Source organism: Guillardia theta (assembly GCF_000315625.1).
Source record: "Guillardia theta CCMP2712 unplaced genomic scaffold GUITHscaffold_41, whole genome shotgun sequence".
Taxonomy (NCBI): Eukaryota; class Cryptophyceae; order Pyrenomonadales; family Geminigeraceae; genus Guillardia; species Guillardia theta.
Window position 1 is genome coordinate 460645 of NW_005434633.1, and position 19586 is coordinate 480230.

Genomic DNA, 19586 nt, shown 5'->3' on the forward strand with positions numbered 1-19586 from the left:
GTGGGAGGAGGGAGGAGGGAGGAGGGAGGAGGGAGGAGGGAGGAGGGAGGAGAGAGGGAGGAGGGAAGAGGGAGGAGGGAGGAGAGAGCAGGGAGAGAATGGAGAGAGGGGGGAGGCAGCGAGAGAGAATGTGGGGAAGATGAAAGGCAGGAAACCTTTTCATGAGACTTTGCTGTATGGAAGAGAGAAACTCGGAGGAGCAGGAGGACAAGGAGGACAGAGATGTTTTTGTTGGTCCTCACAGACAAGGGAAGGAGGGAGTCAAGGGGTAGAGCTCGTCTCGGCTTCTCCTGCTCCTCCTGCTGTCTGCTGTTCCCATCTGGCCGGCTGAGAATGTGTAGGAGGAAGAGGATGCAACAGGTGCAGGAGAGAAAATGTGCCACAGCTCGTCCAGAGATGATGTAGCTATGAAAGCATGTGAGATTGTATCGATACATTGTTGCGCTCACAGAGATAACATCATTCAACGTGTCATCACATTCACCAGCACCAATACCATCAGCATCTTCATCTTCATCATCAATACAAGCATTATTCATCTCATAATTGTCATCATCATTGCAACCATCATGGTAATCCTCCTTCTTCTCCCCTGCTGTTTCTGCATCATCATCACCATCTCAATCATGTCTTCTACCATCCTCTCTCCCTCGTCCTCCCGTGTTCACCTGTTGCTGAACAGACTAGCACAGTAGAGCAGGAAGCAGAGGAGGAGGAGCAAGTGCGGGAGGGAGAGAGCCTTCAGCTTTCCTTGCTCCCTGTAGAACCGACTGTACAGGTACAAGGCAGATACCACAGCAGAGAGGAACAGCAAGCAGACCCCCATGAAAATCTTCTCAACGTCGAACGTCGCCCACTCCCTCCTTGCTCCCTCTGCCACGAAAGCCAGGTAGTCGCTGTAGTCCTCGATCCTCACTTGTACGATCCCTATCCCCCTCCTCCCTGCCAGCTCCTGGAACTTCATCTCGCAACCTGCAAACTTTCTCTCTGCCTCCTTGGTGAAGCTCTCCGGCAACGACCGGAAAGTTTCTTGTTGATATCTTGTCAGGAAGTCATTCACTTGAATCGCATTCATCCTGATCGCAGATAGCGCATTGGCCGCATCTTCTTCCTCCTCTGCCTCCTCCTCGCCCTTCTTCCTCTCCTTCCCCCGGGCCAGTCCACGGGACGACGGCAGCAGGGACGGAATCAAGTGCCCAAGGTTCCCGAATGGGATCGGAGTCCCCAGCAAGATGGAGAGGGTAGGAACAAGGTCCGTCTGCCAAACGCGCTGTACATCCACCATCCCCGCCATCTTCACGTGCTCCTGCTGACCGTCCCCCATGTACTTGTAGAGTCTCTCCCTATCTCCCGCTCCCGCAGACAGCGGAGGGACGAAGTCTTGGGTCGAGTGGGCGAACAGCAGCGACTGGACCTGCCAACGTGAAGTTTGAGGACCGTTCTTGTCAAGATGAGACTATGTACCTCCTCCCTCGTTGCTCCTCCATGGTCCCCGGATGTAGTCTGCCCGTGGTCGCCGAAGAAGAGCAGAAGCACTTCTCCTCTCCCCTCCTCCTTGATCTCCCTCGCCCTCCTCCTCATCCTCTCCAAGAATTCGTCCATCTTCGCGATTTTCCGACTCATCTCCGGGTGGTCGATCCCATACCGATGCCCGATGTGGTCGACTCCCAGGAAGTGCCTTGACAGAACATGCGTCAACACCACGCCCACGATCACGTCCAACATCATCATCATCGCCACCACCACCATCATCATCATTATCATCATCATCATCATCATCATCATCATCATCACCACCATCATCATCATCATCATCACCACCACCACCACCACCATCATCATCATCATCATCATCATCATCATCACCACCACCACCACCATCATCATCATCATCATCATCATCATCATCATCATCATCATCATCATCATCACCATCATTATCATCATCATATATCATCATATCATCATCATCATCATCATATATCATCATATCATCATCATCATCATATATCATCATATCATCATCATCATCATCATCTATCATCATATCATCATCATCATCATCATATATCATCATATCATCATCATCATCATCATATATCATCATATCATCATCATCATCATCATATATCATCATATCATCATCATCATCATCATATATCATCATATCATCATCATCATCATCATCATATATCACCACCACCACCACCACCACCACCTACATCGTCATCTCATCATCACTCACCCGACAAGCAGGCTCCGCTTCCCCATATCCCCTCCCGCTGCCTCCTCAACCATCCCCGGGAACGTCTGAAGCACATGGTCATCGCAACCATCGATGTCCTTGACGTTCAGGCTCGGAAACGGCAGGTTCGACGTCAGACGAGGAGGAGGAAACAGGCTGGACCAAGTGTCGTCCCCTGTGACTGATACCTCCCATCCTGCACTCACGGCCTGCTGAACCCACGTGTCCTCCTGGATGTCGATACTAGCATCAAACGACCTGCCAGCGTCTACGAAAGTCGGCAGCCCTCCTGTCGTCAGCCCCTTGAGCCGCTGCATGGTCGTGGTGGGAGCATCTGCTACAAAGCTGAAGAGCCTGGAGGAGTTGGGCGAGTCGTGCAGGCATCGCTCAATGGCGGGGAAGAATGGCGCGAAATCGTAACGGAGGGCGTCGACGATGATCAGCATGACGATTCTGAAGTCCTGGATGCTCCGCTCGTGCTGCTGGCGGCACTTGGAAGGAGCGAGATTCGTAAGGCTGCAGATGCTGGATGGAGAATCGTCGCAGCGAGCCTGAGACGACATTATGAGAGAGCATGGTAAGTAAGAAGAGGATAATGGTTGGGGGTGGGTGGAAGGCGTGGGTGGGTGGGGGTAGGGAAGGGGGGGGGGGGGAGGGGATGAGGATTTGGCCCAAAGAGAGGAGAGGAGAGGAGAGGAGAGGAGAGGAAGGGAGAGGAGAGCCATACGAAGACGATGCCAGAGCAAGGGGATGTGCACACAACAGCGAGAGGGAGGAGAGAAGGACCTGCGCATCTTCACATGCCGACAGCACTGAGAGCTCCTTCCTTGTGAGCAGGAATCCAGAGAGGAAGAGAGCTACACCCACAGCCTGTAGGAGGAGGGAACCACAAGACCACCACAGCCTCCTCATCGTTAGATGCAGCAAACGGGAAGAACCTCAGGATGATCTTGAAAGATTGAAATATCTACCTCTCCTCTCCTCTCCTCTCCTCTCCTCTCCTCCTCTCCTCCTCTCCTCCTCTCCTCCTCTCCTCTCCTCTCGCCAGTCCTTGCGGCATTGACCCTGAGCAGGCCGGGTGTCTGCCCGCCTTCAGTGACTCAGGCTCGGAGCGCCGGGCCCGGGCCTGTTCCCTAATAATAAACCCTCTTGGGATAAGGCACGGGGAATACCCAGATAAGACCGCTTCAAATTAGTGCTGACAGTCTAATAGTTGCGATCACGGCCTAATTAACCGTGACTATCAAGGTGAGATACGAAACTGCATCTTTTCAAAAGAGTAGTTTTGGTCCCCCCACCCGCCGCCTTTCATTTTAGTCCTCTCCCCCGTCGCCACTTCTCTATTCCTCGCGCATGTCGACTGACACCAGACCTCGCGCCCACATCACTGACCGCATCGCTTGCGAGATCTACCTCTTCCGCCTCTCCCAGCCCCCCGACCAGCTCTGGCTCCCTACCCCCGCCAGCGTCGCGCTCGGCAGGAGGTACGGCATCACGCCCAAGGCCGTGCGAGACATCTGGAACAGGCGGACCTGGGCGCGTGCGACGTGTCACCTTTGGAAAGACAAGGCAGGACAGACCATGCCCCTGAAACAAGAGAGACAGGAGGGCGCCGGATCAGATCGGATGCTCAACGAGGAGGAGGAGGTCGTATCAACACTGAAACCTGAGCTGCGTACGGAAGAACAAATTCCATCTCCGTTGTGGAGTCCTGCAAACGTTCAAGCAACGGATGATATTGGAAACGAAGCAAGCATCGTCGAGTTTCAAAGCAACAACGAGGCTACAGGCCTTTTGGACAGAACGGCAGACACGCACTGCGAGGGATGGCTGGTATGTCCTGCACGCATACTACTCTTCATGTCCGCGCAAGAGACGTCCGAGGACGATATCTGGTGACGCATTTGATGCGCTACAAGACGAGGATGTGCTGGATAGATCAATGATTGAGCAAGTATGATTAAGATCTTATCGTTTAATACTCTGAACCCTTTGCACCATCGGCGCTTGCATGCAAGCGCGCTGGAGCACAAGGGAGTTTAACGCCCCTGCTGGATCTCAACGACCATGTCAGGATCGTCAGCAGTCCTTGAGATTGTGTTCTTGCTCTATTCTTCTATTGTCTGCCAGGAGACTGTATTTGAGTTGTTTTGTCGGATTTCAAAAAAATTCATTCAACTTGAGTGTGCTCCAGCGGTCACTCCTTGAGCACTCGTATAGTATCCCTGAGGATTCCGCCACCACGGATACCCAAGGCTTACGCGCATGCTCTGTTTCATTGCATGCATCATCAGTAGTGCAGTGGCGGGGCTTCTTTGCTTGGTCCACATGCATGCTCAGCAAGTGCGTAGTTAACCTAAACACTTCTATCTCTTGATCTTCTCGTCCTTATTTCACCTGTAGTGTCTATGGTGCTTCACACTTAAGGATGTCAGAAGGAGTATTGTTTTACATGATGTGTTTCCAAGCATTTATTGGCGCATATTGAAAAATATAGCTCACAACTCCCAGTCTCTTTCCTTTGCTCCTCCTTTCTGTTCCTACCCTCTTTCCATCCATATCACCGCTGCTCACCGCTCAGTGGAGTGCAGCGAACTTCGTATACAGAGGCAGAGGCAGAGGCAGAGGCAGAGGCAGAGGCAGAGGCAGAGGCAGAGGCAGAGGCAGAGGCAGAGGCAGAGGAGGCAAAGGAAGACAGATAATTTCTCCGATGTAGAAGGAGCGGCTTTAGTACGCACTGCGGCAGGCAGGTTGTAAAGATGGCAATAAGTTGAGATTTGGAAACATGTAGTTTCATTCCATATCTCCGCTACCAGACAGAATGAAACGCTGAGAGTTGGAGCTTGTTCTAGAAGCATAGGTGGTGTCCGTGTTGATGATGACTCAAAAGAAACTTTTTTTTTCTCCTTCCTGAATTGCCCTCTTCATATATATACGTTGAAAATCCTAGACGAAGATAGAGCAGAGAGGAGGGAGAAAGGAGGGAGGGAGGGAGGAGAAAGGAGGAATTGAGGAAGGGAGGAGGGGGGAGGGAGGAGGGAGAAGGGAGGAGGGAGAAGGAAGGAAGGAGGGAGGGAGGAGGGAGGAGGGAGGAGGGAGGAGGGAGGAAAACACCCAGGGTCATAATGGGTAATTGCTTCATTCGATGTCCTTTCCCATCTCGTTTTCGACTCCGAGGAGTATCCGAAGTCAGATCAGAGTCTTTGTTGTGTGCTCCTGCTCTGACCAGAAAGACGTGGGGGGCGTGGGGAGGATGGAATTCTTGCGGCTGCTGAACCATGATAAAGGGGTCTGATGCGTGCTTCGCAAGTAGCAGCAGGTGCAGGGCAGAAGCCGAGCGAGCCTCGTCGAGCTAAAGGCAGGCAGTCTTGATCAATCTGCTCTCCGAATGTTGCAATTCATGAAAGTAATCAAAGTCAGGATAAAGGCCGCAGTGAGTTCAGGAAGCGGGAGAGGTTTACAATACCTCCAGAAACTTTATGTAATACTCTAATAAAGATGCTTACAACGATTTGACTCCGTGTAATGCTCTTCTTCTAAGCCGATATGAGAATACCTTCGGTGGATTGAGTAGAGTATTGCCTTGATCCATCGAAGCATACGAACAATCGTGAATCATCGGAAAGCGCTATGTCTTCAAGCATGCAAAAAAGCTGTAAATGACTAGAAGTATATCATACAACACTCAGACAGACAAAGCCTCCCCTCTCTGCCTTCTGATCCTACATATCTTGAATGTGATAATCTCATCCTTGATGGTCTCCTCGTTCCTCCGGCTCCTCTTCCCCCCCGCTCGTCGAGATGAAGAGCTTGATCCGCTCCGGGCACACCAGCCACCCCTCCCCCGTGTGAGTAGCCGACGACCCCCCGCTGCTCCTCCCCTCCTCCCCTGACCCCTGCCATGACCCGCCATCATCCCCCGCGTCAGCCCGCGCGGACTGCGAGGACGACGAGCTGGCGGGCGCAGGCTCGGGCCCTTGCTGGCGGGCGGGGGCAGGGGCGTCGGCGGGAGGGAGCCAGAGGTGGCGGGTCGCGTGCGCCCAGGTCCGCCTGTTCCAGATGTCTCGCACGGCCTTGGGCGTGATGCCGTACCTCCTGCCGAGCGCGACGCTGGCGGGGGTAGGGAGCCAGAGCTGGTCGGGGGGCTGGGAGAGGCGGAAGAGGTAGATCTCGCAGGCGATGCGGTCGGAGATGTGGGCGCGAGGTCTAGAAGGCATGGATGAGATGAGGGCGGTCTGAGACCAATCTGAAAATTGCAAGGACGCCGATGGGAGATGCAGAGACAAGACAGACTAGATAGATGAGAGGGGCGCTGGAGAGATGAGGCAGGAAAGAAGACGAGTCGAGGACTTTTGCACAGGAAAGGTGTGAGAGAGGAAGGAACAGCTGGAGGGGAGCAAGTTCAAGGTGGAGGTCAGGAGATGTCGCAGAGAGGAGGGAGTGAAGTTGAAGGAGGTGAAGTTTCTTGAGCACAAGATATTGGGGCGGAAGCACTGACCATGCAGGTCATGGGACCGGCATGTCCCGCCGTGACCTTCATTCGAAATGGAGTATTTTCGATATCGCTTCAAGAATTAGAGCCGTGCCCCTCCGCACGGATGTGTGGATGCCCCAAAAGAGTCGCATGCTGATCGGAGAAGTTGACGAAGAGACTCGCTTTCCTATCTCACCACCCGGTACTCCGACTAAAAAAAAATTAACAGGCAAAAGTCCGTCGGGCATATCCTGTTCAAGCATTCATGCTGCCGCTGTCCTGCTCCTCCAAGCACCGGCCCCAGTCACCCAATCCCTCCTCAGCCCCTTCCGCTGGGCCTCAGATGACGACAGAGCAGCAGCTGGAGTGTCTGTCGGCCTCTATAGAACGAATAAGGCAGCATGCGGTAATCGTTGACTCGCTTGGCCAAGAAACAAGACTGTAGGGCAGTAGACATCGGAACCATACATGACTAGCAGAAGAGTTTACAACTTCGAGAAATGAGCATAGAGAACGAGCACGCTATAGAGAACCTCGGCATATCACTGGCAGGAGTCGGCAAACGAAGGAGTCAGGTTTTCCCCTCACGGGAGAAAGGTCATCAAGCAGCTCATAGAACAAACCTCATACTGGTAAAGGATAATCGTTGGTCTATCATGAAGCGGAAGGCTCAAGCGTGCCAACACGTTGAGAATGATGTATGCCAACGGAGAGTGATATAGGCTGAGAGGTCGTGTATTGGACAATAAAATTATCAACCATGGAATACACCATCCATCCTTCTACTGAAACTATTTGAGATGTAGGAAAGACAATGAAAAATGTTTCAAATCATATCTGCTGCATCCAATCATATAGAGATTGGATGATTCTTACTCCAACTGACAACCAACACCATCTTCTGCCAGCATGAAAGATGCAGCCTGATACCTCCGTTCGCCGATCAATTCACCTCCGCCTCGTGTACCAAGTCCTGATACTCGTCGTACCCCACGTCAATAAATTCGATCCCGGGATACTTCTCGTCTTCTCGGTCCTCCGGCTCCTCTTCCCCCCCGCTCGTCGAGATGAAGAGCTTGATCCGCTCCGGGCACACCAGCCACCCCTCCCCCGTGTGAGTAGCAGACGACCCCCCGCTGCTCCTCCCCTCCTCCCCTGACCCCTGCCATGACCCGCCATCATCCCCCGCGTCAGCCCGCGCGGACTGCGAGGACGACGAGCTGGCGGGCGCAGGCTCGGGCCCTTGCTGGCGGGCGGGGGCAGGGGCGTCGGCGGGAGGGAGCCAGAGGTGGCGGGTCGCGTGCGCCCAGGTCCGCCTGTTCCAGATGTCTCGCACAGCCTTGGGCGTGATGCCGTATCTCCTGCCGAGCGCGACGCTGGCGGGGGTAGGGAGCCAGAGCTGGTCGGGGGGCTGGGAGAGGCGGAAGAGGTAGATCTCGCAGGCGATGCGGTCAGTGATGTGGGCGCGAGGGCTAGAAGGCATGGAGGAGCTTGTTGCGACTCACTAGGATGGTGTTTGTATCCTCAACATGGTGTACAGGTGATCTGAATGTGAAATGGCTTCTAGGGCGAGATGATGGAATGATGCAAGGCGAGGAAAGTGGGATGGGATGAAGAATCTGCGAGGGAGTTCGGCAGGGGCTTCCGTGACGGTCGCACAAAAAAGACACCGTTTAGAGAGTTGGCTATAACATATCTTTATAGAATATTTACTACCAGGAACTTGACTCCGAAGATGTGTGACTACGACATGTGTTGCGCACGGACTCATTACGCGTATTCAAACCGCAATGAGCGTCACGCCCCCGTGACGCAATAAAACTATTTTTGTCAGCTCACGACTGGCTGGTTAACTCGCGTCGATTCAATTGGGAGTCGGCAATAAGATCTCTTCGGAGTAGCTCTCATCGGCTGAGGCGGGTTTGTCTGGTATACAAATGGAGGAGCGTTCCTGCAAGGACATCACGTCCGCCCAATCGCCTGAACCGCAGGATAGGAGGCCCTTGCATGCTGGTCAGCCTCGTCCTCGCAAGCCTAGGGTGCAGATGCCATTTGCTCACATCAATGCGTTACGGAGACAGCGTGTGTTGTGCAGAAGAAGATTGAAGGTTTCAAATATGTTGGTGTTGTATACGATGATTCTCTCGCGAAAATCTCCCCAATTCATTGTGGCTCACTTGACCTTCAACAGATTCTACCTCGAAGTGTTGGATAAGATTATGGCTCAACGTATCAAGGATGCCAAACGTCCCCGGAAGCAAGGAACAGGATATTCTCGTGAGCCTCCTTCTCATACAGCAACCATTTCACATGCAGACCGCAAACTATTGTTCAGGATTGAAAATCATGAAATCAGGAGACTCATGTGTGCGTTCTGATTGATGACTGACGATATACCGCACAGCAAAGATTCTGATTCCTCCCTGATTGAGACATTTCCGGGGTGAGGCGTCAGGACGGCGAGGGGTGAGTCAAGCAGGGCAGAGAAGGATAGGTTTTATCATTCTCTCGCTTCTGCAACTTCTGACTGCATCTCAACATCCTCCTGGTAAACATGCTGCGTATTGCAGACTCGTGTGGTCTCCTTGGCCGCTGCTGCTGCAGACCAGTAATCCACTCCTCCAACAGCACTCGCCGAGCCCACTCAACCATCCGTCGCACCGAGCAATAGCTGTACAGCGTTGATCTACACTCTGACCTCGGCCGAGCGTAACAAGCTGACATCATAGATGCCCAATCTTGAGGCTGGCACGCACTTTCCCAAGTCAATCCCTCGCATTCCGCGAAAGCCCGTACCCGCCAGGTATTCTCTGTAGATCGAAGCGACCTATCGTCGGTGTCCTACGCCTCCTTGCCTGTCCTCCTGCCTGTGCTGATGCCATTGTCTTTCCCACAATCTGAGGTGAACAGCGAGATGCGCTCGGGGCAGAGCAGCCAGCCCTCGGCTGAGTGAGTAGCAGTTGACGAGCTGACGGGCTTCAGCTCAGTCCCCATGCTCGCCGCTGACGCATCTCCTGTCACAGCTCGCCCTGCTGCTGGCTGTGCTGGCTGGGAGTGCTTGTCGTCATCGTACATGGGAGTGCTGTGGTCGTCCTCGGGCAGCTCCTGCTGACCCTCAACGTTTTCTTCGCTTTCATCCATCTGCTCCGCCCCGACCATCTGGCCATGTGCCGTCCTATCCTCCTCCTCCCAGAGGTGGCGGGTCGCGTGCGCCCAGGTCCGCCTGTTCCAGATGTCTCGCACGGCCTTGGGCGTGATGCCGTACCTCCTGCCGAGCGCGACGCTGGCGGGGGTAGGGAGCCAGAGCTGGCCGGGGGGCTGGGAGAGGCGGAAGAGGTAGATCTCGCAGGCGATGCGGTCAGTGATGTGGGCGCGAGGTCTTGGGGTAGCCATGGGCCAACGAGGAGCGCAAGGTACTGGAGGTGGTGTAGGACTTGCAGGAGTCGGCAAACGAAGGAGTCAGGTTTTCCCCTCCTGGTCAGAGAGGTCTTCAAGCAGCTCACAGAACAACCTCATACTGGTAAAGGATAATCGTTGGTCTATCATGAAGCGGAAGGCTCAAGCGTGCCAACACGTTGAGAATGATGTATGCCAACGGAGAGTCGTGTATTGGACAATAAAATTATCAACCATGGAATACGAAGCAAGCAATTGTTATGTAGTGCAGGAAGCCATACATCAACTTGAAAACTCGTCTCGTCTGCACGCTAGCACCATCCATCCTTCTACTGAAACGACTTGAGATGTAGGAAAGACAATAAAAAATGTTTCAAATCATATCTGCTGCATCCAATCATATAGAGATTGGATGATTCTTACTCCAACTGACAACCAACACCATCTTCTGCCAGCATGAAAGATGCAGCCTGATACCTCCGTTCGCCGATCAATTCACCTCCTCCTCGTGTACCAAGTCCTGATACTCGTCGTACCCCACGTCAATAAATTCGATCCCGGGATACTTCTCGTCTTCTCGGTCCTCCGGCTCCTCCTCCCCCCCGCTCGTCGAGATGAAGAGCTTGATCCGCTCCGGGCACACCAGCCACCCCTCCCCCGTGTGAGTAGCCGACGACCCCCCGCTGCTCCTCCCCTCCTCCCCTGACCCCTGCCATGACCCGCCATCATCCCCCGCGTCAGCCCGCGCGGACTGCGAGGACGACGAGCTGGCGGGCGCAGGCTCGGGCCCTTGCTGGCGGGCGGGGGCAGGGGCGTCGGCGGGAGGGAGCCAGAGGTGGCGGGTCGCGTGCGCCCAGGTCCGCCTGTTCCAGATGTCTCGCACGGCCTTGGGTGTGATGCCGTATCTCCTGCCGAGCGCGACGCTGGCGGGGGTAGGGAGCCAGAGCTGGTCGGGGGGCTGGGAGAGGCGGAAGAGGTAGATCTCGCAAGCGATGCGGTCGGAGATGTGGGCGCGAGGGCTAGAAGGCATGGAGGAGCTTGTTGCGACTCACTAGGATGGTCTTTGTATCCTCAATATGGTGTACAGGTGATCTGAATGTGAAATGGCTTCTAGGGCGAGATGATGGAATGATGCAAGGCGAGGAAAGTGGGATGGGATGAAGAATCTGCGAGGGAGTTCGGCAGGTGCTACGTATCAGCGTCACGCTCCCGTGACGCAATAAAACTATTTTTGTCAGCTCACGACTGGCTGGTTAACTCGCGTCGATTCAATTGGGAGTCGGCAATAAGATCTCTTCGGAGTAGCTCTCATCGGCTGAGGCGGGTTTGTCTGGTATACAAATGGAGGAGCGTTCCTGCAAGGACATCACGTCCGCCCAATCGCCTGAACCGCAGGATAGGAGGCCCTTGCATGCTGGTCAGCCTCGTCCTCGCAAGCCTAGGGTGCAGATGCCATTTGCTCACATCAATGCGTTACGGAGACAGCGTGTGTTGTGCAGAAGAAGATTGAAGGTTTCAAATATGTTGGTGTTGTATACGATGATTCTCTCGCGAAAATCTCCCCAATTCATTGTGGCTCACTTGACCTTCAACAGATTCTACCTCGAAGTGTTGGATAAGATTATGGCTCAACGTATCAAGGATGCCAAACGTCCCCGGAAGCAAGGAACAGGATATTCTCGTGAGCCTCCTTCTCATACAGCAACCATTTCACATGCAGACCGCAAACTATTGTTCAGGATTGAAAATCATGAAATCAGGAGACTCATGTGTGCGTTCTGATTGATGACTGACGATATACCGCACAGCAAAGATTCTGATTCCTCCCTGATTGAGACATTTCCGGGGTGAGGCGTCAGGACGGCGAGGGGTGAGTCAAGCAGGGCAGAGAAGGATAGGTTTTATCATTCTCTCGCTTCTGCAACTTCTGACTGCATCTCAACATCCTCCTGGTAAACATGCTGCGTATTGCAGACTCGTGTGGTCTCCTTGGCCGCTGCTGCTGCAGACCAGTAATCCACTCCTCCAACAGCACTCGCCGAGCCCACTCAACCATCCGTCGCACCGAGCAGTAGCTGTACAGCGTTGATCTACACTCTGACCTCGGCCGAGCGTAACAAGCTGACATCATAGATGCCCAATCTTGAGGCTGGCACGCACTTTCCCAAGTCAATCCCTCGCATTCCGCGAAAGCCCGTACCCGCCAGGTATTCTCTGTAGATCGAAGCGACCTATCGTCGGTGTCCTACGCCTCCTTGCCTGTCCTCCTGCCTGTGCTGATGTCATTGTCTTTCCCGCAAACTGAGGTGAACAGCGAGATGCGCTCGGGGCAGAGCAGCCAGCCCTCGGCTGAGTGAGTAGCAGTTGACGAGCTGACGGGCTTCAGCTCAGTCCCCATGCTCGCCACTGACGCATCTCCTGTTACAGCTCGCCCTGCTGCTGGCTGTGCAGGCTGGGAGTGCTTGTCGTCATCGTACGCGGGAGTGCTGTGGTCGTCCTCGGGCAGCTCCTGCTGACCCTCAACGTTTTCTTCGCTTTCATCCATCTGCTCCGCCCCGACCATCTGGCCATGTGCCGTCCTATCCTCCTCCTCCCAGAGGTGGCGGGTCGCGTGCGCCCAGGTCCGCCTGTTCCAGATGTCTCGCACGGCCTTGGGCGTGATGCCGTACCTCCTGCCGAGCGCGACGCTGGCGGGGGTAGGGAGCCAGAGCTGGCCGGGGGGCTGGGAGAGGCGGAAGAGGTAGATCTCGCAGGCGATGCGGTCAGTGATGTGGGCGCGAGGTCTTGGGGTAGCCATGGGCCAACGAGGAGCGCAAGGTACTGGAGGTGGTGTAGGACTGGCAGGGCAGGGAGCTGTACAGGAGCAGATCCGATGGGAGAGGGTTGAGGGCTTTGTGCGTCTGAGAGCTTCGATGCAGGAGCGTGCGCATGATAGCGGCACGGCATTCCGTGACCTCTTTCGGAAAGTTACAACTGTTGGATCTTGAATGGCGAGTTTCAACGCAACGGTTCAATTTGAATGACTGAACCTGGCACGTGTCCTCGTGACAGCCAATGCTTGCTCTTATTTACTACAAGGAACAGTCCGAAGAAGTTGTATCCGAGACTTCTTCCCTATCTCGTGATCGGAGCGAAAAGCCTAAGAAGCAGCGGCGGGACGTGAGGTTACGCGCAGAAGCATGCTCGCTCAGGAATGCGCAGGACAGGTGACCGAGAAGCTCTCTCCTCGTCGCCAGAGGCAGCGTCAGCCGCGGCCGCTGGACAGGAAGCGGATGCTTGCGTGCCTTGAGGCGTCCATCAAGATCATCCTCGAGAAACCGGCGGTGAAGGGAGCTCTTGGCGATCGGTTGCAGTTGTGACGAGCAGTGCGATCAGTAGCAGGGGAGGATAAACCCAAGTTTAACGTCCACCAGACAGGATGGACTGTAATGCTCTCAGAAGAGACTCGTCGTGAGGTCAGAAGAGACGTTGTAACATAGGCGTATGTGCTATTATACTCAAGGAATAAAGACAGCAGTTGATCACAATACCCGCACACTACGGCATCACCCGCAGGGCCTGCTAGGCTGACGATCTCGGTTGGAAAGCTGACGGCTCTTCCATGACACTCGGGGAGGAGAAAACCGGTTCATCACAGCGCACGAGTCGGAGCTGATGACCAGGGAGTGCAAGCAAGAGATAAAGAGGATCACAGGGGTTTCATCTCGACCACAAAGAGCTCATGGCTACACCCTCCTTTCTCCCCCCTTGCTCTCGTCCTCGCCCATGCGTCAGTCTCACCATGCGCAAGTCGCTCCTATGCTGCGCTCACGACACGAACGCAAAGGCGGAGGGCGGTGCAGGGGCATCCGAGCTCTCCATCTCCTCCTCCTCCTCCTCATCTCCCACGGGCTGACCTATGGGAACGTCCTGGCGGGTGGAGCATCAGTTTGCAGGTAACTGACGAGCTAGTCAAACCTCCCCCTGGTCTTCCACACTGCATTGAGCGACGCTGCTGCCTGCATCTCCAGTAGCTTGTGACAGCTTGTCAGCTCCAGCCATGACACCACAGGACAGCTCACTGGAAGCGACAGCTGCTGCTGCTTCCTCGACAGCCGACAGATCGTCCTTGAGAGCCCTCCCTATACAGGGATACGGCAGTCAGTCAGCTGGACAGTGACAAACGGGTCTATCACACCGCTCTGCTCATTGTTGATCGAACTCTCCCCCTGCCGAAGAGCTTACAAGTCCCGCAATCAGACAAGCAACACAGGGATTTACCTGCCCCGTCACAGCCTCTCCCACCATTGTCGCGTCCTGGAGCCAACGTCAACTTGAGGGAGGAGCGAAAATGGCCGATCTCTTACCGGAGGGACGCGCGATCGGATCCCCTCAAGCTCGTCGGAAAGCTCGTCGATGCTCTGCTGTAGCTCTGCATGGCCCCATCAGTCGGTCGTTGCGCTCCTCTCCCCCTCCTCTGAAGCACCTGCAGCCTCGTCGTAACGCTCTTCGACCACGAGGTCCTGCAGGGTGTTCTCAAGCTGCTGAATCTCCTCCTCAATCTCCATCTTTCTCTGCAGCATTGCGTTGAAGTCTTCCCCGCTCTCACGGGTTTCCCCTCCCGTCTCTACTTGCTCGCCCTCCTCCTCCTCCTCCTCCTCCTCCTCCTCCTCCTCCTCCTCCTTGTCCTGACTCTCTTCCACAGGGACTTCACAGTCTCGATCTACAGGGACCACATTGACCTCTGGAGGGGTTGTCTCCTCCATCTCCACGGGTTTCTCCTCTTCACGGTTCTCGACCATCCCCTCATCTTGCGGTTCAGCCTCCTCCCTAGAGCTCCTGTCCTTGCTCGACGCAGCTGCTTCCACCTCTCGCTCTTGCTCTTCCACGAAGCCAGCGGGTAGGCGAGCCCGCAGCTCGTTCATCTCCATATCGCACATGCTCAGCTGCTCACCCCACTCTCTCGCGCTCTCCAGGTCGCCCCTGGCGTACGCCTGATCCCCCGATCGCTTCAGGCTCGTCGACCAGAACTTCAGATGCCTGAAGCGGAGGATCGACGCCTTTCTCTCCTCCTCCTCCAGCCCAGCCTTCCACTTGGCAATCTCCTGCTCGTGGTCCACGAGCTCCTTCTGCAGTCTCTGAAGCTTCTCGTTGATGGAGTTCTGCGAGCTCGAGGTCTCTTCCCGCTGGGAGACGAGCAGCTTCAGATCGTTCGCCAGCCTTCCTGCCTCCTTGAAGTTCTTCGCTGTCACGGCAAGTTTCTTGTGCTCCTCAAGCTCCGGCACGCGAGCATCGATCCCTGCTAGCTCAGAGCGGCACATTGAAGCCTGCTGCTGTAGCGCAAGGACCTGTCCCGCGATCTCCGTCTTCCTGTTCTCTTTCTGGAGGAGGAGGTTGCGGATCTCCAAGATCCTCCCGTTTGACTCCTCCGCGTCTGCGATAAGGGAGCGACGATGAGCAGAGTCCTTATCCATCTGCTGCTGCTCGACCTGCATCTCCTTGCAGCGTTTCTTGGCGCTCTCGAGCGTCTTCGAAACTTTCTCCATGGTCTCTTCCACGGCCTCGTGCTTCTTGAGGATCTCCTGCCTATGAACGTGCAGCTCATCCTGCTTCCTGTTGATTTCGCTCAGGCGGCTCGAGCACTCCTCCTCCTCATGCTGTATGTTAGTCTCCTTCTCCTGCAGCCTCGTGATCTTCGCGGTGAAGCCATTCCGGACATCCTGTACTTTGTCTTGCGCGGCAGCGAGTCTCCGGGAAAGATTCGCCTCCTCCTCCCGCTTCACGCGCAACCTCTCAAGGATCTGCTCGATCTCCTCGTTCACCTCCGCCCTTTTCGTCTCCAGCTCTTGGATCTCCGCTCTCTCCTCCTTCGTCTTGCTCTTGATTGTGTCCTCGATAGAAGTCTTCTCCTGCACGATCTTCTCTCGATCAAACTTGAGGTGCTCGAGCTGGTTGGTCACGGACTCCATGGCCTCTGCAAGAGCCTCCTCCTCCGAGGTCGCCCTCGCAAGCGTGTCGCCCGCCCGAGTGCTGAAAGCTTTCCTCTGCTCCGAGAGCTTCTCCTCCAGCTGCACTGAGTACTCACTCCACTCTTCGAGCAGGAGAGAGTCCAGCTGGTTCTTCTTGTCAGCCAGGGCCTCCAGATCCCTCGAGAGCTTGTTTGCGGCTGCTTCTAGCGCGTCCTTCTCGGAGGTCAGGGCAGAGAGTTTGCTCACAAGAGTCTCTGCAGCCTCGTAGTCTTCCCTCTCCTGCGCGATCGCCTGGGCAGCCTGAGAAGAAGCAATCTGTCGCTTCGTCTCGTGCAGCCTTGCGATCGCCTCCTCCCGCATCTTCCTCACTCTCCCTTGCTCAAGGGTCAGCACGTTCGCCTCCCTCTTCAGCACAGCCTCCTGCTGGGATAGCCTCTTCTGAAGCTTCTCGATAGAGGACAGGAGGCTCTGGGCGATGCCGTCCTCGCTCGCTGCCACCCCGCTGCTCTCCCCTTCCAGTCCTACTTTCTTTTGATCATCTTCATCCCGCTGATCATAGATGGACCTCCCTGAACGCAGAGAGCTGTCCTCGTCTCCACGTGTTACATCTCCGCCATGTACAACGGGCCCACTGCCAACTTCAGTTTCGTAGGACGGCGGGGGGACCTCCTCCCGCTCCAGTCCTACATCGCTCTTAACGGCTTCAGGAGCAGGTCTTGCGTACTCCCCGTCATCCTTCTTCACATGAGGCTTGCTCGCACTCTGAGTCGAATAAATGCTCCCGACAGGCACATCCTCCTTGATGGGAGCAGCTGCGGGCTGGGAGTAGATGCTTGACGACGCTGAATTCTCGCTCCTCCCATCTCTCCGAGGATCCCTCGACTCCACCACCTGCGGGTCGTCGTTGTGCTGATGAGCAGGCGACTGACTGGTGAGCCTTGGCGGCTGAGGAGGAGGAGGCTGAGAAGAGCTGCGTCAGGACGCGAACCTCGTCCTCCAGCACTCACCTGAGGCGAAGAGCTTGCCGAGTCATCGAGCCCGGACGCGTATCCTGGCCTCCTTGCGGCAATCTTCTTCTTCTTGATCCCCTGGCCTTGCGCTGCTGCTGCTGCTGCTGCTGCTGCTGCTGCTGCTGCTGTAGATGCACCTGCAGCTGATGTGGATTCTAATGCTGATGCTGATGCTGATGCTGATGCTGATGCTGATGCTGATGCTGATGCTGATGCTGACGTTGATGCTGCTTCCTGATACCACAAAGACAGTCAAACACAACATCCTACAGTAGGGCACATATCACATTGCTGCCCCTGGGCTCGATGGTTTGCTTTCCTGAGAGATTTGGACTATACGACCGAACGTCTTCGTTCTGAGGTGATGGAGACTTCTGGGGGAATTTCTTGTCAGCTTGTGGCAGCTGATTGTAGATAGAAGGGGTTGGCTGGGCCTCGACCTCGGCCTTGTCTGCCTGCAAGAAGGAGAAGGCGGAGACGGCGTCGATGGGAGAGCCGGTGCCGTAGGCAGGAGGAGGAGAGGAAGGGACGTTGGAGTCTTGGATGAAGGAGAAGTTGGAGACTATACTGTCATCATGACCATCCTCTCGCGCCTCAGCTTGCTGGATGAAGGAGAACGCAGATCCTCCTCCTCCTCCGCTGCCATGCACGTCCATGCTCGGAGTAGAGACAGTGGCTGCTGGAGTGCCGTTGAAGACTGAGCCTGGATCCTTGTTCACCGCCATTCCTGCGAAGAGGCTGCTCGTGGGAGGCGTCTGCGGGATCGCTGCATTATGGTTGGTTCCCGAGCCTGAGAGCCAGAGGGCCTCTGCTGTTTGACGATCGAATGTGCTTTGAGCTCCGTCGTCGACAGCAGTAGGAGGTGTGTAGCCCTTGGGAGATGCTTCCTGGTTCTTTACAAACAGCTTCTTCATGATACCCTGCATGCCTGGCACATGCAGCAAACTCAAACCTGAGCAAACTCGTCAGCCATAGCGGTCGCGGGGATAAGGCTGGAAATGTAAGGGAAAACCTTGGATTTCAAGGGATTCTAGAACGATCTACAGTTTGCATGCCTCTGTCTTGTCTAATCCTGACCTCCTCCTGCTCCGATCTCGGTATTCCAACAAGGCTATCCAGCAGAACATGAATTATAGCAGAGGACTTCTGAGAACAGAGAGCTGTCCTTGATATGAAGAGCCAACCTGCACTGTACATCTCATCACCTTTCCTCCTCGTATTTTCCCTTCTACGTGCTGCTCCCCTCCTCTCCTCCTCCGCCGCCGCCATGTTCCTCCTCCCTAGTGCCTGCTTCGCCATCTTCGCTGGTTGACTGAAATGAATTTCTACACCCCAAAGAAACTTTCAAAGTTTGAGGTGCACTGGATTTTGGCTCCGAAGTTTTTATACTCTCAAACTTTCAAACTCTCAAACTTCCTGCAGCCCGTGCCGCCGAAGATGTGAGCAGAGCAATGTTGTTACCGCCTTGTCGCAGCTATGCTCCTTTCACGGAACCTTCTTGCTCTCTCCTCCTCTCTCCTCTACGATCATCCGTCTTGTTATGATCCCCTCTGCTACTCTCCTCCATCCTCTGATGTTGTATGCCCCTACCCCATCTCGCTTCCCATGGCCTGTCTGTTTGCGTTTTGCGACCTTCTCTCGTGGACGTAATGTTCTATGAGCATGATGCCTTATGATTTTCTCCTGCTCTTCTCCTCTGTGTAAATTTCATCGTCTCTCCTCTGTGCCCTTTGACTTTGCTGTATTCCTCCCTCTGCTAGCCGTTGGCTGTGCAACTAAAAGCCAAAAGCCCAGTCGTTGTCGCTGATCCGGTAGTTCAGGGCTCCAAAACAAGACAAGAGGACCCTTTACGTCGGAGGACTGGATGAGGAAGTGAACGTAGATACGCTTCGAGCAGCGTTCATCCCCTTTGGCGAGGTGCTCCTTCCATTTTCTGCGCTACAGCACAACTGACAGAGAGCATGCAGCTTGTAGATGTCAACATCCCTCTTGACAATGAAACAGGGAAGCACAGGGGATTTGGCTTCGTAGAGTATGAATTCCCGGATGATGCAGCAGAAGCTATCTTCAACATGAACAATGGGGAGTTGAACGGGCGCGTCCTCTCAGTCAACCTCGCCAAGCCCATCAGTGCGGCGGAGCGCACAGGCAAGGCCGTGTGGCATGCGGAGGCGGACTCGTACTTCGAGAAGGAAGGATGGACGGAGGACTCGACCCAGCTCATCAAGGACGACGGGAAGGAGGACGAAGGGATGATGCCACAGACCGAGTCAAAGTGAGGGGGTACGAGGCAACGAGTGTTGGAAAGCTGTGGAGCTGGAGTGAGTGGAGGAAAGGAAGGAGGAAGAGCACAATCGAAACTGCGCTCACCCAGAAATTGGCTCTGTCCTCATTGGCATGGGACCCTCTTGGTACTTGCGATGTGAACCCCTTGGTGAACCTGGCAGAGGCATGATCCTCGGGGATAGGAGAGTACAGCAGCAACAAACGAGGATACAGTTGCAACGCATCGG

General features: G+C 54.9%; 5 protein-coding genes across 5 annotated transcripts; 2 read left to right on the forward strand and 3 right to left on the reverse strand.

The window, feature by feature from the left end:
• Positions 1-664: 664 nt before the first annotated feature.
• Positions 665-3157, reverse strand: GUITHDRAFT_139892 (hypothetical protein; the record flags this gene model as incomplete). The annotated part of the gene is made up of 4 exons (XM_005831279.1): positions 665-1414; positions 1465-1678; positions 2246-2796; positions 3032-3157. The coding sequence occupies 4 exons, from the start codon at positions 3155-3157 to the stop codon at positions 665-667; spliced, it is 1641 nt and encodes a 546-aa protein (XP_005831336.1).
• A 441-nt stretch (positions 3158-3598) lies between these two features.
• GUITHDRAFT_109806 (hypothetical protein) lies at positions 3599-4144 on the forward strand (the record flags this gene model as incomplete). Its single annotated transcript, XM_005831280.1, has 1 exon — positions 3599-4144. One exon carries the CDS (start codon positions 3599-3601, stop codon positions 4142-4144), a length of 546 nt encoding a protein of 181 aa, XP_005831337.1.
• A 5416-nt stretch (positions 4145-9560) lies between these two features.
• On the reverse strand, positions 9561-9878 carry GUITHDRAFT_139893 (hypothetical protein; the record flags this gene model as incomplete). Its single annotated transcript, XM_005831281.1, has 1 exon — positions 9561-9878. The coding sequence occupies one exon, from the start codon at positions 9876-9878 to the stop codon at positions 9561-9563; it is 318 nt and encodes a 105-aa protein (XP_005831338.1).
• A 2482-nt stretch (positions 9879-12360) lies between these two features.
• Positions 12361-12912, reverse strand: GUITHDRAFT_109808 (hypothetical protein; the record flags this gene model as incomplete). Its single annotated transcript, XM_005831282.1, has 1 exon — positions 12361-12912. The coding sequence occupies one exon, from the start codon at positions 12910-12912 to the stop codon at positions 12361-12363; it is 552 nt and encodes a 183-aa protein (XP_005831339.1).
• A 5997-nt stretch (positions 12913-18909) lies between these two features.
• Positions 18910-19202, forward strand: GUITHDRAFT_50524 (hypothetical protein; the record flags this gene model as incomplete). The annotated part of the gene is made up of 2 exons (XM_005831283.1): positions 18910-18990; positions 19041-19202. Coding segments are annotated over 2 exons (243 nt in total), but the record flags the coding sequence as incomplete, so codon positions are not given.
• Between the last annotated feature and the right edge of the window lie 384 nt (positions 19203-19586).